The sequence below is a fragment of the Dromaius novaehollandiae genome, chromosome 16, assembly GCF_036370855.1.
Source record: "Dromaius novaehollandiae isolate bDroNov1 chromosome 16, bDroNov1.hap1, whole genome shotgun sequence".
Classification (NCBI taxonomy): domain Eukaryota; kingdom Metazoa; phylum Chordata; class Aves; order Casuariiformes; family Dromaiidae; genus Dromaius; species Dromaius novaehollandiae.
This window is the reverse complement of record NC_088113.1, coordinates 10,029,777-10,045,114: the sequence shown is the minus strand read 5'-3', so window position 1 is coordinate 10,045,114 and position 15,338 is coordinate 10,029,777. Positions and strand designations below refer to the sequence as shown.

At 60.5% G+C, this 15,338-nt stretch overlaps 2 protein-coding genes and 1 long non-coding RNA gene across 5 annotated transcripts; 2 read left to right on the top strand and 1 right to left on the bottom strand.

The window, feature by feature from the left end:
• The first annotated feature begins 349 nt into the window (after positions 1-349).
• On the top strand, positions 350-7,174 carry DBNDD2 (dysbindin domain containing 2). The gene is made up of 4 exons (XM_064521433.1): positions 350-498; positions 4,902-5,054; positions 5,561-5,704; positions 6,620-7,174. Exons 1-4 carry the CDS (start codon positions 456-458, stop codon positions 6,820-6,822), a joined length of 543 nt encoding a protein of 180 aa, XP_064377503.1. The 5' UTR covers positions 350-455; the 3' UTR covers positions 6,823-7,174.
• On the bottom strand, positions 3,226-6,734 carry LOC112979102 (uncharacterized). 2 transcript variants are annotated; one of them, XR_010391875.1, is made up of 5 exons: positions 6,602-6,734; positions 5,534-5,663; positions 5,229-5,298; positions 4,890-5,032; positions 3,226-3,670 (listed from the first exon to the last, which is right to left on the bottom strand). It is a non-coding gene; the product is annotated as an uncharacterized LOC112979102 (long non-coding RNA). The 2 variants fall into 2 exon arrangements; XR_010391874.1 differs by lacking the exon at positions 5,229-5,298 and having other exon boundaries at positions 4,812-5,032.
• A 231-nt stretch (positions 7,175-7,405) lies between the features above and the next one.
• Positions 7,406-14,464, top strand: PIGT (phosphatidylinositol glycan anchor biosynthesis class T). 2 transcript variants are annotated; one of them, XM_064521431.1, is made up of 12 exons: positions 7,406-7,648; positions 8,208-8,385; positions 9,664-9,791; positions 10,532-10,632; positions 10,795-10,881; positions 11,282-11,369; positions 11,452-11,549; positions 11,862-12,027; positions 12,303-12,503; positions 13,052-13,217; positions 13,368-13,451; positions 13,890-14,464. In XM_064521431.1, exons 1-12 carry the CDS (start codon positions 7,471-7,473, stop codon positions 14,140-14,142), a joined length of 1,728 nt encoding a protein of 575 aa, XP_064377501.1. In that variant the 5' UTR covers positions 7,406-7,470; the 3' UTR covers positions 14,143-14,464. The 2 variants fall into 2 exon arrangements, with proteins under 2 accessions (XP_064377501.1, XP_064377502.1); XM_064521432.1 differs by lacking the exons at positions 7,406-7,648; positions 8,208-8,385 and adding an exon at positions 8,454-8,846.
• Positions 14,465-15,338: the final 874 nt, after the last annotated feature.

Here is a 15,338-nt window from a genome sequence, read left to right as displayed (position 1 = left end):
CCACGTAGCAGAGCTCCTGCCGGAGCAGAGCACCTGCAGCTGGATGCTGCGGGGCAGAGAGCTCTGCCTGCCTCTGGCTTCTGTGCTGGCAGGCAGGTTGCAGGGAAAAGGGAGGCCTTCTGCAGGACCCCTGCATGGGGACCCTCCATAGGGACCGGGGACCCTGTGTGGGTACCAGGGACCCTCATTAGGGACTGGGGCCCCTCCATGGGGACCAGGGACCCTGCACGGGGACCCTCCGCAGGGACCGGGCTCCCTGCACGGGCACCCTCCAGGGGACGCCCCGTGCCCGCCGCGGGAGCCGCCGAGGCCGGGGCCGGGCCGGGCGCGCTGGCGCCGCCCCGTGCAGCGCCGAGCACCGCCCCGCGGCGCCGCATGGGCGAGCGGCGGGCGGCGAAGGGGGGGCGGCAGCCGCCGCCGCTGAGCCCGGCCCGCAGCAGCCTCCGCGCCGCGGCATGTCGGCGCCCGGCGCGCAGAGCCGCAGCCGGCGGCTGCCCGGTGAGTGCGGGGGTCGGGGCGGGGAGGGACGGGTCGGGACGGGACAGCGGTCCCGGGGCCCCGCTGCCGCCCCCGGAGCGGCGGCCGGTGCCGGTCGCCGCGCAGCAGCTCCCCCGGCCGCGGCAGCAACCTGCTGCGCCGGCCCCGGGCCGCCTCGGGAGGGCTCTGCCCCGCCGGGCCGGGCGCCGCGGGGGCTCCCGGCAGCGCCGGCGGCACCTGCCCGCGAAGCGGCGGCGCTCGGCGACCTGTCGGGCCGCGGGACCCCCCAAGCCGCCGAGACGAGCGGTCGCCCGGCGGGGGACGGGGGACGGGGGAGAGGAGGCCGAGCAGAGCGGGGACGTCGCGGCGCTGCCCCGGCGGCTCGCTGGCAGGGGACAGCCCGCCTCGCCTGTCCCCTCTGGCACCCCGTGCCGCTCTCCCGGCTCTCTCATCCTCGCACTCGTAGGCGAATCAAAGCCCGGCCCCGTAAATAGCAGGGTCTTGTGACACAGCCTCTGCTGGGGAACGAGCTCCGGGCGGCGGGGATATTTTTAGTGCGGAGACGCAGGGGATTTGGAGAGCGGTTGGAAGAGTGCGGGCAGCGGATCGGCGGCAGAGACAAGGGTCACAGGGTGCCGCGTCCTCCCTGGCTCACCCTCCCGCCGCCTTTCCCAGCAAACGGCCCTGCCGAAACCACTGCCTCCCTCACACTCGCCCTGCGCGTTTCCTCTTGCCGGGGCTGGGGTTATTTTTGCTTTGCTGCAACGCGGGGTCAGATGCGCGGCTCGAGAGGGGACCGTGCAGGGAGCTCGCACCGGCGCCCGCATCCCCCAGGCGTCCCGTCTCTGCACAGCCCGACGCTGCACGTTTCTCGGGGGCATTCCCGGCTCTCCCCTCTGGCTGCTGCTCCCAGGACAGAAGGAGCTGAGATTTGCCCTTTGTCCGGGTTTTGCTGAGGCAGGGCCGATAGGGAATGGCTCGGGCTCTCTGCCGGGTCTCCCGCAGGATGTCCCGGCAGCAGAGGAGCTGCGAGCAGCTTCCCTCCGTCCGACCTCCTCGCAGTCCTGCACACAGAGAGCCGGAGCGTGAGGCAGCATCCTGCAAGCCATGCCGCAATGGGGGCCCTGCACCTCTCGGGTCAGGGAGCGGGCTCCTGGAAAGCTGCGGGGCAAAGGGCGAAGGCTGGCCGGGCCAGACCACCTGAGCTCCTTCATTCTCTAGGCAACTGGCCCATACTTGCAGTGACTCCTCATTTAAAGTCCACTAACCTCCCCCGACTCCCTCCCGCTGTCCCCCCCCCCCCAGTTATTTTTCAGAACTTTCTTTAAATTCCTCCAAAGCTCTGTGAGGTATTAGGGAGCCGTGGCCTGAAGAAAAGGCCATCCCCAGGCTCACTTTGCCTCGGGCCTCCGTTAACCAGCCTTCCTTCACTCCCAGATACCCCCCTCCTGTTCACCAGCGCAGCGGGGGGTGATACCAGCATCTAGCGGGATGAGCCGAAATTAAAAACGCATCCCCTCCTGGCGGAAGCGCAGCCAGGTGACCAAAACGCGCTCAGCTCCCTGCCGCGTCCGCTTAAAGAGCGTGTTCAGGCGGTGCTCCCAGCACCCTAAAACCTACATTTGCTCTTCAGCCCCAGCTACTTCCACCCCAGGAGCTGCCCCAACCACAGCTCCTGCCCTCCCCGGCGATGATGTGGACGGGACGGCTCTGAACTTTTTAAAGCCAGCACCCCAGGTCCCTTTGCCAGCCATGGTGAGCCCAAACCACGCAAGAGGCAGCTCCTCTGTGTGCTGAGGCCGGGGAGAGGAGCGGGGGGAGCTGGCACCCATCACCCGCCCGCCCGCCCCTACCGCGAGAGGAGCGGTGCAGATGCCCGAGCACGGGCGAGAAGGAAACCCCTGCCTGCGCGTCCTGGCCGGGGCCGGCCCCTGCCCGCGCAGCCCCCCTTCCCGCGGTTCAGGGCCAGTGCCTCTCCCCGCTGCGCTGGCTAATGAGCCGCGGGAGCCGGAAGGGTTTACAGGCAGCGGGGCGCTTGGTGCCGGCGCCCGCACCCCGCCAGGCAGGCATGCCCAGAGCCCAGCGATCCGGGAACAGCCTGGCTCTGAATGCAGATAAGCCTCTAGCCCCTCGGCTGAGCCGCTGGAGTCATAACCATTACAATCGCAATAAAAGCCAGGCCACCAGCAGGTACCGACAAACTCCCCGCGGCGCACAGGGGCCGTATTGTGTGCGCGAGCGCGTCCCTCAGTGGGAACATGCCAGCCGGATGAGACAATCCCGGGACCGACAGCCAGGGAGAGCGTGACCAGCAGTCACATGGGGAAGGGAGTGACAGCCAGCGCCGCTCTCCTTTATTTCCCCAGCGAGGGCTGTTGGGCAGCAGCCACGCGAGCAGGGCTGTTTGCTCCCCCGGTGCCCGGGAGAGCCTGGGAGGAGGCAGAAGGCCCCGTCCCTGACTCTCACCGCGGTTACGGGTCAGGCTGGGCCAAGCGGCCCAGCTGCTGCCTCCTGCCGCGGGTGCTCCTTACGTAATGGCATCTCAGTGCTCCTGCCCGACTCCCCGGCAGGAGCTTGAAAACAAGTTTGTAAACAGGTCCTGCTAGCTTCTCCTGCAACACACGTTCCCCACCGGCATGCAGCAACGCCACCGCCAGCGCCCGTCCCTGTTCCTCATGTCGGCCCTGTGCTGGGGAAGAGGTGGACAGCAAGTGTGTTGCTGGTACGGATCAGCCACGCTCACAGCAGTTGACCCCTTAGAGCAGGATTTTGGTTTATATTGCATTTGTGCTGCAGGAGGATTTAGACACCCTGCATATATTGAAGCAAGGGCCCCTTCGGCAAGCTGCAGCGTGGCGAGCTAGTCCGTCCCCCTCAACGCCTAAAAACAGACCGCGGGACGGGAGGCAGGGGCACAGCCCGGCCCCTGAGGCCACGCTGCAGAGCGCGGGCTGGAGCAGGACCAGGCAAGGGAGCCCTCCCACTGCTGCAGGTGCCCAGTGCTTAGGCTGGACATGCCAGACCACGGCCCCTGCAGGCAGCCAGGACCCCACGCTGGGCACGGCAGGGACGCGCTGGGTGGTCGAGAGGACCAGAGCTGCTTCCAGGAAGCCCGTGGTGAGCAAGCCCTGAGTCACACCGCATCTCCAGCAGTGCGCTGCAGGCAGAGGGACCCGGCTTCCCGGGCAGGTGCCTGGAAAGGAGGGGGTTTAGCTGAGGGACGTCCCAGAGAAAGGGGTGCAGGCAGCTGAGAAAGAGCTCTCGGGAACAAATGACATCGATCTCCGGGATATCTTACCACGCCCATCCCCTCTCTTCTGTTCGGGTCTTACACCACTGACGGAGAGCCCCCCGCTGTCCTCCGCCCCCTCGCCAGACAGGGTGGGGATGCTGGGCAATGGCTGATGTTTGCTTTGTTCCCCTCCTCCCCAGCCCGAGGAGCAGAGGGTTTGGGCCATGCTCAGAGCGAGCAGAGGATGTTTGTTTGGTTTCCCAGGTTACCGCACTGCCTGCTTCAGTAATCACATTTTCCTTGTGCCTGCTGGGCCAAGAGCAGCAGAGAGGAAATCTGGAACAACTGAGGTCAAACACTGGCCTGGGAACAGCCGGGGCCACTGCTGAGACTGGCCACAGCCCCTCTGTGGCATTTAGGTCCTTGCTGTTGCGGGTACCCAACCCAAATGGGATGTACCAGATGTGAGGATGCAGGCTGGGAGATCACTTCTGGCTCCCTTCAGCCACTGCCCGAGGGCTCTTGTCACACCCGTGTGAGTCGTCGGGGAGGCAGGGAGCAGCGTTGAAATGCAGGAGGAATTAAAGGAATGAAAATGTTTGTGCAGGCAGAAGCCAGGCTGGCTGCATGAGCAGGGGATGTGAGCAGGAGAGCCTGCAAGCGTGGGTGCGGCTGTATTTATAGACGGGCTACAGCAGCGGCAGGGTGTCTGCACACAGGGGGTGGCAGGGTTGCTAATGCCTCTTATTCCTCGAGCAATTCTCAGCCCCAGGAACTGTGGAGCACTAATGCCAGTTCTTGTCCTTGTCCCTGGGAGAGTTTCTCCCACATGTTAGTGCTCACAGACAGTCCTCTGTAGCGACAGAATTCAAGTTTGACATGTGCAAACCATATCAAACTCATATCTCCTTTGGCAATTCACTTCATGCAAAGTGAATGTAGCATTAGAGCTCCCAATTCCTGGCTGCCCTGCATTTGAAGGAGAGATCTGAAGCTCCAACACAGCAAGTGCTGGTGGCACTGCTGCTTTAGCATGTAATATCTATTCACGGCAAGCAAATCAACGTGCACCAGTAAAGCAGAACAGAAGAAAATCACCTACCCTCCAGCACAGCAGCACCACATGAGCTGGGACAGGGAGAAGGGCTCGGAGAGCCCTGCTTATCCTGACCCTCCTCACCTTCCTCCCCAGCCAACATGGAGCAGGGGCAGCACAGCCTGGATGCGGAGCAGATGCAGCAGCAGCTCAAACTGCGGGACCGGCAGAAGTTCTTTGAGGAGGTTTTCCAGCACGACGTGGATTTCTTCTTTCCAATGTCTCACCTGCAGATAGAGCATCGGAGACGTAAGTGCTGGGGCCATCAGCGTGGGAACTGGGGGCATTTCAGGGAACAGTGGCACAGGCCTTAGAGCCTGGTGGGTTACAGGTGTTGCCAGTCTAAAGGTGGCTGGGGACACGTGTCTTGCACTGAGGCAGCATCGCGCACACAGCATGTGGGTGTGCGTACAGATTACTCACACCACTTAACTGCAGGCACTGAACTGAGTACCATGGCTTGCTCCCTGCATAGTCACTGGATCGAGGCAGGCTTTTCCAGACAACAGTTTGGAGCAGGAACAGGGATGGCAGTGAGACAGCAGAGTCTTCCAAAAGGATGTTTTAAAGAAACACAATTCTCCCAGAGATGACTAAACAGCAAGTGGAATTCAGTTCCCCCCAGCAAGGCTGGTCTCACTCTTCCAGGTCCTGCCTGGAGCCCGTGGGCTGGGCTGGCCTCGCCAGCACAGGGCTAATGGTGCCCTTTGTCTGGCAGGAGCACTCACCTTTTTGCTGGACCCTGTTCTCTGCAGCTCCCTTAGGCAGCATTTCCTCCATGGAGGTGAATGTGGACATGCTGGAGCAGATGGACATGATGGACCTGTCAGACCAGGACACTGTGGACGTGTTTCTTGGCTGTGGGACAGAGGACAGCAGCATTGCTGGGCCCCTGCCAGGTATGTGCAGTCTGAGCTCTTTGCAGGCCAGGCTGGGAGCTCTTCCTGCCCGCACTGCGCCCACCAGCTGGCTTGTTCTTCAGCCCGGGCCACCCTGCCTTGTCCCTCCCCAGTCCCAGGCTCGGCACGTGCACATAAACACAGCACCCATGTAGGGTCAGCCGCTTGGTGCTGGGGACTGCAGGCTTGGGTAAACTTCACTCTGGGCTGGCCCGTGGCAGCATCCACCTTCACCTGCAGAGCATCTAATCCCAGAGGGCAGCCCTGAGATGTGGATGCCTGTAACTAGCTTCCGCTGCAGGAGACAATAGAGCAGAGGCCTTTTCCAAAGCCTGTGGGGCTGAATTCCCACTTCCTAAAGCTTCTCTGGAGCAACCAGTGTCTCGTCATGATTTCTCAGGTCCCCACGCCCCTGCAGAGCTCGCTGCGCTGAGCAGGAGGGCTCCAGCACCCCTCCAGCTTGCAGCCCAGTCCCCGTGAGCCAGCAGCAGGCAGCTGGGCTGAGGTCCCTGCAGGGAAAGCCTGGGGTGCCAGGACCTTCCTCCCCACGCACATGCGCTGCAGTGATTCACTCCAAGGCCAAGCCAAACACCTCCCTCGCAGATCTCACGGGCTGCAGCCGATGGCCACACGCAGCTCCAAGCCACGTTTCAGAGAAGACAGAAAAGGCTCCATTGCCAAAAATGGGGAAGGAATGCGAGACACTGCCCAGAGCCAAGCCTGGGGTGAGACGGGGAGCAGGCTGAGGCAGCCACATGCCTCCCCATGGGCAGCGGCATGGGCAGCAGCCGGGAGGGCCTGGGGAAGTGCGTCCTGCAGAGGAGTGAGGTGGAAGGGGCTACGCATGAAGCTCAGGGAGCAGGAGACCTCCCACAGCCTTTCACTTCCTCCTCTCACCTCTCTCCCCGGGAGCAGATGCCAGCCAGCGCCCGGAGGAAATCACCCTGCGAGTGCCCAACGCAGCCGAGGCCAAGTCGCGCGTTTCCTCCACGTCCTCTGTCTCCACGGACCCGAACAGCCTGGACCCCAGCGAGGAGGGGGCCGAGACCCCGGTGGCGCAGTCGGACGAGGAGGACCTGCAGGAGGACAGTCCTAAAGAGCAGGCGGCGACAAGCTAGCGGCCGCCAAGGCCCTGCTCCCGGCCGCCTCCGCGCGGACCTGCCCGGGCGGGCACGGGGCAGCCGCTGGCTCCCACTCCCGCGGCAAACCCCACCCCGGCCTGCTGCCCCGCCGGGGCGGGCAGCGGCCCCCGCCACCCTCCCGCCTTCTCCGGGCGGCCGGGGAGAGCGGAGGGGGCACCGGCGGCTCCCGGTTAACGCCGCAGGCTTTGCTGCTGACACCCCGCTTCGCCCGCCCCAAGCGCTCGGCCCCCGCTCCGCTCCGGGGCTGCCTGCCCGCACCACCTCCCCCGCCCCGGGCACGGGCACGGGCGTCCGGCGGCAGCGCCGAGAAATAACACCGATGTCTGAACGCGCCGCGGTGCGTGTGTTACTGCGAGAGGCCGGGTGCCCGGGCCGGAGCCGGGTGGGCCCTGCCGGGGGGGGGGGGGGGGGGGGGGCAAACCCCGGCGCCCCGCTCCCAGCCCTCGAGCCCCGCCGGGGGAAGGCGGGGGGAGGGCGCTAGGCCCCGCGGGCGCCAACAGCCGCCAGAAGCTTCGCGCGACTGGCCCCGCCCCCGGGGAAGGCCCCGCCCCGTGGAGGAGGTGCCGCCCGCTCCGCCCCGCGCCGCCATTGGGCGAGCGGGCCGGAAGCGGAAGCGGCGGCGGGATGCTGGCGGTGGCGCCGCTGCTGCTGCCGCTGCTGCTGCTGGCGGCGGGCGCGGGGCGGGCGGCGGCGGGCGACGCGCTGCGGGAGGAGCTGCTGCTGAGCCCGCTGCCCGCCGGCGGCCTCGCCGCCACCTTCCAGTTCCGCACGCGCTGGGACTCGGCGCCGCAGCGGGGCGCAGGTAGGGGCGGGGCCGCGCCGGGCGCAGTTATGGGCCGTGGGGTGACGTAGGGGGCGGGGCTGGGGATGACGTAGGGGGCGGGACGAGTGGCGGCACGAGCGTGAGCTGAAGGCTCTGACGGCTGGGGCGGGGCGGGGCCTGTGATGGCATGGGGGCCGCGTGACGACATAAGTGGGGGGGGCTGAAGGTTGTAATGACGGGGCGGGGCTTGGGGTGATGACGCAGGGGCGGGGCCTGTGATGGCATGGGGGCCGCGTGACGACATAAGTGGGGGGCTGAAGGCTGGCTTGGGGTGGTGATGTGAGCAGGGCAGGCCCAGCTGATGAGGCCATTGGATTGAGTGCAATGACGTGAGCAGAGGGCGGGACCAGCTGATGATGTCAGAAGGGGATGGAGGGTGCAGTGACTTCTGGGCCACGTGACAATGGGGGGGCAGGCCTCGTGCAGGACGATGCAAGCAGGGCGTGCGATGATGCGCGTGGGTCGAAGCAACGACACAGGCGGGCCGGGCCTGGCGCGATGACACCCGGGGGTCCGGCCCCGGCTGACGCCGCCCCAGTCTCTCACTACAGGCTCTTCCCCAAGGCGCTGGGGCAGCTGGTGTCGGCACAGGGCGTGCGGGAGCTGCACCTCGCCCTCACCCAGGGCTTCTGGCGGACACGGGCCTGGGGGCAGCCGCCGCTGCAGGCGCCCGCCGGCGCCGAGCTCTGGGTCTGGTTCCAGGACACCGTCGCCGAGTAGGTACCCGCCGGGGCCGGGCGCTGCTGCGGGGCTGCACCGCACCATCGGCCCTCGGGCTGCGAAGCTCTGCCAGGCACCGGCAGCTCCGCCGGGAGGTGGCTGCGGGCACGACCTGAAGCAGTGCTGTGATGGCGGCCAGGAGCCGCTCCGCCATCGGAGCACTTGGCGCTCCGGGAGCGAGCAGCATCAGTGCCCGCCGGGATCTGGCCCGTGCCCAAGCTCTCCAGGAGCCATGGCCTTTCCCACAAAAGGCAGCTGCGCTCTGTTGGGGCCCAGCTTGGTTTGCAAAGGGCGTGAAAATGTGCAAGTCTGTAACGCCAAAAAGAGCTCTAAGGAGAAGCAGAACGTGCTGCTGCTCAACGGGACGGGGCAGGACACAGTGCCGCAAGATAAAGCCTCATTCACTACAGGAACAAAGCAGTTCCCTTATGGGCTTTGCGATGACACGCCTCTTGCGGTGGTTATGTTATGAGGTTATAAATTGAACTCCCATCCCTGACTCACTTCCTTAGATTCCCTTCCAATATCTGTCACCCTGTGCCATAGCACATTTCCTCTGGCTCAGCCACAGCAGCTCTGTGTTTGCAGGGCTCCCTCCCTCCTGCAGACGGCCCTTTTCAGGGGTTGCCAGCCTGGTCAGCATTCGGAGCTGTGCTCCAGCGTTGCCATTGCTTCGTCTCCGCAGACCCCATCCCCACGTGCCTCACATCCCCTCCCGCACGCTCCCTGCTGCCCCAGCCTGTCTCCTGACGCACGGGTTGCATCCACCTCCACACGCCGGGCTGTGGGAAGCCCTGCTAGTCCAGTGACTGCCCCGGCAGTAAGTGCAGCAAGACCAAAGCTTGAGGACTGTCACAGCAGAGAAAGGCCCCCCTCGCGCACCAGCTGGGCCACATCCCTTTACTTGCTCAGTGACCTCGGGTGCCACGTACAGCTGGTTGCCGCAGTGTGTTCTTTGCTGCCGCCAGGCTGCACGTGCAGAGGCTGGCACTCCAAGCCATTTCGTGGGAAGGTGCTTGCCCTGGCTTGCAGCCTCGTCCCATGGTCCTGCCTGTCGCAGGAGAGGTGATGGCATCTCCCAGTCCCCCAGATCTCATGCTTTAGAATAAAATACCAAGAGAGCTGGAAAGCAAGTAACCAATAAGCTGAAAGCTCCTTGCAGCACCTGACTCCCAGTGTGGTCACCCCAGTATTTATTGACTGTTACTGACCTGAGACTTGTTATTCCGAGGGTCAGGACTGCTGAGTAATCTGCGGTGTCTTTTGTTACACAGTGTTGACAAAGCCTGGGAAGAACTGAGTAACATCCTCTCAGGGATATTCTGTGCTTCTCTGAACTTCATTGACTCCACCAACACCGTCACTCCAACAGCGTCTTTCAAACCCCTGGGCTTGGCCAACGGTGAGACGGAGCAGTGCTCGTCTGAAGGGCTGGCTTTGCACTCTGACTCCTCTCTAGCTTTAGCTCTGCTCCATGCCACCGCAGAGAGCTTGGGTGCAGGTCTGGCAAGGACTCTTCCTCTGTCTCTGAGTTCACTGGTCACTGTGATGAGATGTCCCTAGAAGGGGAAAACCTGTCCCAGAACAAATACTGCTGGGGCTGCTGTGCTAGCTGGCTCCCATGGAGGGGCAGGAGAGCGAGTGTGCCCATTCTGTCCTCTCTGTCAGCTAACGCTGCTGTCAGGAAGGTCACTTAATGCCAGCTGCAGTATTAGGTATCAGGCCATGGGCATATGTACAACGGGAACTGACCAAACTCCCATGTTAACGTCCTTTTGGAAGCGTTTCCTCTCTGCTGAGGTGGCTTAGATTTGAACAGAGGAAACCCACAAGCAGTATGTGGCAGACACTCCCTGGCCCTCAACTCTCTCTGAAAAGCTTACAAAATACCTGGTGAAGACTGGAGGATTTAAGACTCTCAAAAAAAAAAATCTATTTTTATCTATTTTTATCTAAACCATTACCTGTTTGCTCCAAATCTCGCTGAACAGAGTGAGGATCTATTCTTCACTGAGCTCATGGCATTGCAGGTATATTCAGAGGGTGGTGAGCTCTGGGGTACACTGGAGGATGGGGCAGGTCTGCTTCAGCTCTCATGCCCCTAGCAGTACCAGCCCATTAACCCTCCACCTCCCTGCCCAGGGACTGATCACCACCTCCTGCGATATGCCGTCCTGCCGCGGGAGATCGTCTGTACAGAAAACCTTACACCTTGGAAGAAGCTGCTACCATGTGGCTCAAAGGTAAGGACAAGTCCTGCTGCCTTGCTGGGCCACTCTGTACGGGGCTGGGTTCCCGACAGCAATCCTCTACCATTCACCGGGATGCTGCAGCAGGGACTTGCTCTCTCCCAGCAGGGACAGAGAACAGACTGTGGATTGACATTTTCCCTTTTCTTTCTGCAGGCTGGTCTTGCTGTGCTGCTCAAGGCTGAGCGTTTGTTCCACAGCAGCTACCACTCGCAGGCAGTGCATATCCGCCCCATCTGCAGGGTAAGCGTGAGGCTCGGTGGCTCCCTCCTGTGCCTGTCCCTCACTCCAGAAGCTGGGAAGAGAGGCGGTGTCAGGCAGCCTGGCGGAGCTGCTGATGCTTTCGGAATGGAATAAAGGCTGAATATTAGGAAGCTTTTCCCAGTGCTGAGTCACTGACAGATTTAACACACCCCAAGAGAAAACCAGAAGCCTTGTTGCTGTGACAGCAAGGTGACACGCTGTGTTGCCCAGCTCCCCTGCAGTGGGTTCAGTTTGTCTAATAGAGGTGTTGTCCTGCTTCTCTAGTCTTACCTGGGCCCTGGTGGGATTTGTGCAATCCTGGTGTGGCTCTAGCTCCCTCCTCCTGGTGCCTTGCCCCTCCGGTAGTGTGACGAGAGCCGCCCTTTGTTCTCTTCTCCAGGATGCTTCCTGTCTGGCCGTCTCCTGGGAGCTCAGGCAGACTCTCACTGTGGTCTTTGAGACCTTTCCCAGTGGCCAAGGAAAGAAAGGTAAGCTCATGCTAGTGCGCTGTGGTCCCCGCGTGCCCATAGCCTGCTTTTCTCTGCCTGACACTGACTTTGCCTCCTGCAGACTGGTCCCTTTTTAAGATGTTCTCTCGCACACTCACTGAGGCATGTCCTCTGGCATCGCAGAGCAAGATCTACGTTGACATCTCTGCTAAGGACAAGGTAACACTCGCGGATGAGAGAATACGCTGTGCTCTCTCTGTTCAGCCGCTTCCGTGTGACTCTGGAGCACTCTCACCTCTGCCCAGACTGGTCCTTCAGGGAGACCTCCCTGGGCTAATGAAGGGATGTGGCTTCTGTTACTTCCCTCCTCTATCAGGGCTGTCAAAAGTGGTCAGGATTAGTGCAGTGATGTTGAGTGCAGAGCAGGCTGTTGGGTGGTAAAGCTCAGGGCTAGCCACTCCCAAGAGGGGCAGTGCCCAGCTCTTAGTGCAAGGGGAGACTTTTCCTTTCATGATCTGTTTGCTTTCTCAGGAAAAGGAGTTGCTGGAAGTGACCCCTTCTCCAACATCTGTACATGAAGCGATTGTCCAGGGAGAAAAGAGAACCTATGCAGTCTATGACCTGCTGAGTCCCTCACTCTTCAATACATCTCGCAGCCTCAATGTGCAGCTGAAGTGGAAACGGCCCCAAGACAGCTGTGAGTGACCAGAACTTTACTCCACCTGCACCTTTGTTGAGGACTCCAGGCACCAGCCTGAATTACTTGGGCCTTGGCAAAGAAGACAGTTCTTGCTGGGGAGGAGGACTGTAACAACAGGCAACAGACTGTTCTGCCTTTTCCTCTTCCACCTCAGGTGGTGTGGTAGGGTCTCTGCCCAGGGGAAGTGCTGCTCTTTTAGCACCTGCCCGATGCCTGGCAGAGCTACAGCCTGGCACTGGCTCCTGACTCCTGCTTGCTTTTCCCTTTTGCAGTGGAACTGTCAACACCCGTACTCCATGCTCAGCGCTATGTGAGTGGATACGGGCTGCAGACCGGCAAGATCAGCACTCTCATCTACAACACTCACCCGTACCGGGCTTTCCCCGTGATCCTGCTGGAAACCGTGCCGTGGTATCTGCGGCTCTACGTGCACACTCTGACCATCATCACTAAGGGGAAGGAGAACAAGCCAAGTAAGCAGACCCCTCCCAGGAACCAGACCCTCCCGATTCCCTTGGCACAAGCAGCTCATTCCAGAGATGGTTAAGTCCCTCTGTTGGGCCCCAGTGATGACTGGGAAACTGGACATGGGAGTAGAGCTAGGATAAGGAAAACAGCCTTCAGTTCAGCACTCACAGCTGCTGAGACTTGAGAGTCTATTTTATAAGGGCTAAATGGACAGTGTCTCACAATCCAACAAGGCTCTAAAACAAAGTCAGTTGACTTCTTTAGTAAAGCAACCTTGATTTAACACTGATGACTTAATCTGGTTTTGCATTTGTACCTCTTGTCATCAACACTTGACTTTCATGGGTCATCAGCTATTAAGACCTAGCTATTAAGCTATTAAGGCCAGATTTAACTTCTACTCACGCTTTTTGCTACCTGTGCATCTTTGCTCACTCAGAAAACTTCTCCCAGGACAGTGAAAGCAAGATTATTCACCCAGTGGGAGATCTCTAGGCAATCTGAGACTGGGCAAGGTCCCCTCACTGTCACTGACATGTGTCTTTGGAATTAGGTTATATCCACTACCAGCCAGCTCAGGACCGGAGACGGCCTCACCTACTGGAAATGCTGATCCAGCTTCCGGCCAACTCTGTCACCAAGATCACGATCCAGTTTGAGCGGGCCTTACTGAAGTGGACAGAGTACACGCCTGACCCTAATCACGGCTTTTACGTGAGGTAAAGACTCACCTCAGCATAAGCCAGGATTCTTGTCTCCTCCTGGGCTTTGTGCAGGACTTGCTGCCCAGGACTCTGGGGATGGGACCATTTTCCACTGTTTCTTTGCTGGCAGGACTGACACTAATAACTAATAATTTGCCTCCTTAGCCCATCTGTACTGAGTGCCCTGGTGCCCAGTGTCATTGCAATGAAGGAGGTGGATATGGAGCAGAGTCCTCTCTTCACCTCGCTGTAAGTGTGCCTTTCTCCTGGGGAGAGGGGTTGTACTGCAGTGCACATGGGCTGGCTGCAGCCACCCTCCTGTCTGGGCTTTGCTAGCCTACAGAGACGCTTGAGTCACTGGGGAGTTGCTGGAGGATGTTCTCAGCATGCCAGGAAAGAGCAGCACAGGGGCCCTCACAAGGGGAGCTGCCAAGAGGGAGCTGCTAGTTTAACTCCCTCTGCCCTCGGGCTGGGACAGCCATGTGCCTGAGCTGCATTCCTCCTGCAGGTGCTCTTCTTTCCCAGCACTTGCAGCCTCTCCTGTGGATCTCCTAAGAGATTCAGAGGTCCTGGATTGAACCTGACCTCTAAGGGGGGATAAGCACCTCCAGAGGTTCATGTAGGTCCAAGGTGGTTAGCACCAAGCAGTGGTCTTATGCAGGCTGACACTCCCCTTCCTGCCTCCAGGTTTCCTTCCTCCGATGGCTCCAGCTATTTTGTGCGCCTCTACACGGAGCCGCTGCTGGTGAACTTGCCAACGCCAGACTTCAGCATGCCCTATAACGTCATCTGCCTGACCTGCACCGTGGTGGCAGTGTGCTATGGCTCCTTCTACAACCTGCTGACCAGGACATTCCACGTGGAAGAACCGACCAGGGGAGGGCTGGCCAAGCGGCTGGCCAACATCATCCGCAAGTTCAGGGGTGTGCCGCCCCTCTGAGAGAAACCAGGGTGGCCAACACAGGTGCGGGGCTCAGCAAGAGCCTGGGGGCTTGGAGGGGAGGCCAAGGGAGCAGAGCGCTGCTACCTCTCACCTTTGCTGGAAGCAGGCTGCTCCATTTTGCTGCCTGAATCTCTTTTTTTGGGTCTCTGCAAGCTGAGAGATCACTTCCAGTTAAGAGGCTGCTGGGGAAATTGCTCCAAGCCCATTGATTACTGAATTGCACGTCTACAGGATTAGGAAAGGTGCAAGTCTTCTGTTCTGGAGAGGGGTAACTTATGTGATGGAAATAACATTAAAAATAAACTTGTGCTGTTTTGTACATCTGTGCTGTTCCTCATTGGTTTTACTTTCTTGACTCTGCAGACCCAGCTTCTGTCATTGCAGTCGCTTTCCACACACCAGCTGAGGACTGATGGTCAGAGCTGAATTGTCATTTGAATGCTGGAGGCATTTGCTTTCTTGGCATGTCTGTTAACCAGCCTCTAGGCATAAGCGCTTACAGTTTCTGAGAACATCCAGGCAAAGCTGGCCCTGTGAGACCCAGTAAGCCGCTAAGTCTATAGAAAACTACCTAAGTCAGCTGCAGAGGGAATGCAGAGAAGTGTGAAGGGGGAAGGAATACGATTTGCAGGGCAGAGAGATGGTTTCATCTGCTCTACCGTCTTACCCTCCTCAAGTGCCACGATTCCCAGTAGCCTCATATTAGCCGAGCAGCACCACTTCCAGGAATAGGGTCTCCCCTCTTCTAGTCTTACCACACTTGATCCAGTTTGCAAATTAATTGTCGTTCTCAGTCTGCAAACTACCTGCCTTTCGCCTAATCCATGCCAAAGGCTTATTTTCTTTCTTGACAAAGCTCTGCTTGCTCCCAGCTTGTTTCTGTGGCATGTTGATAGCTCTCCACCTGCTCACCCCTCTGCTGCAGCACAAGATCCTCCTCCGTTTCCCCAGGGGCACTGGTTGCCCTGCCTTACCCGTAGCATTTCTGCACGGCTGCTGCTGGCTCCCCTGCACAACGAGCTGTCCCCAACACTTAGAGGAGCGCTGGGGCTCGGCCGCCACGCCAGGCCCTGAGCTGCCTGGGCTCGTCCAGGCTCTGCAGCCTGAGCCCTCCCCCAGACCGGGGCTGTGAATGCAGCAGCACTGCAACAACTGCTCTTTTTCATCATTTTCATACACTATAAAGCAGCACT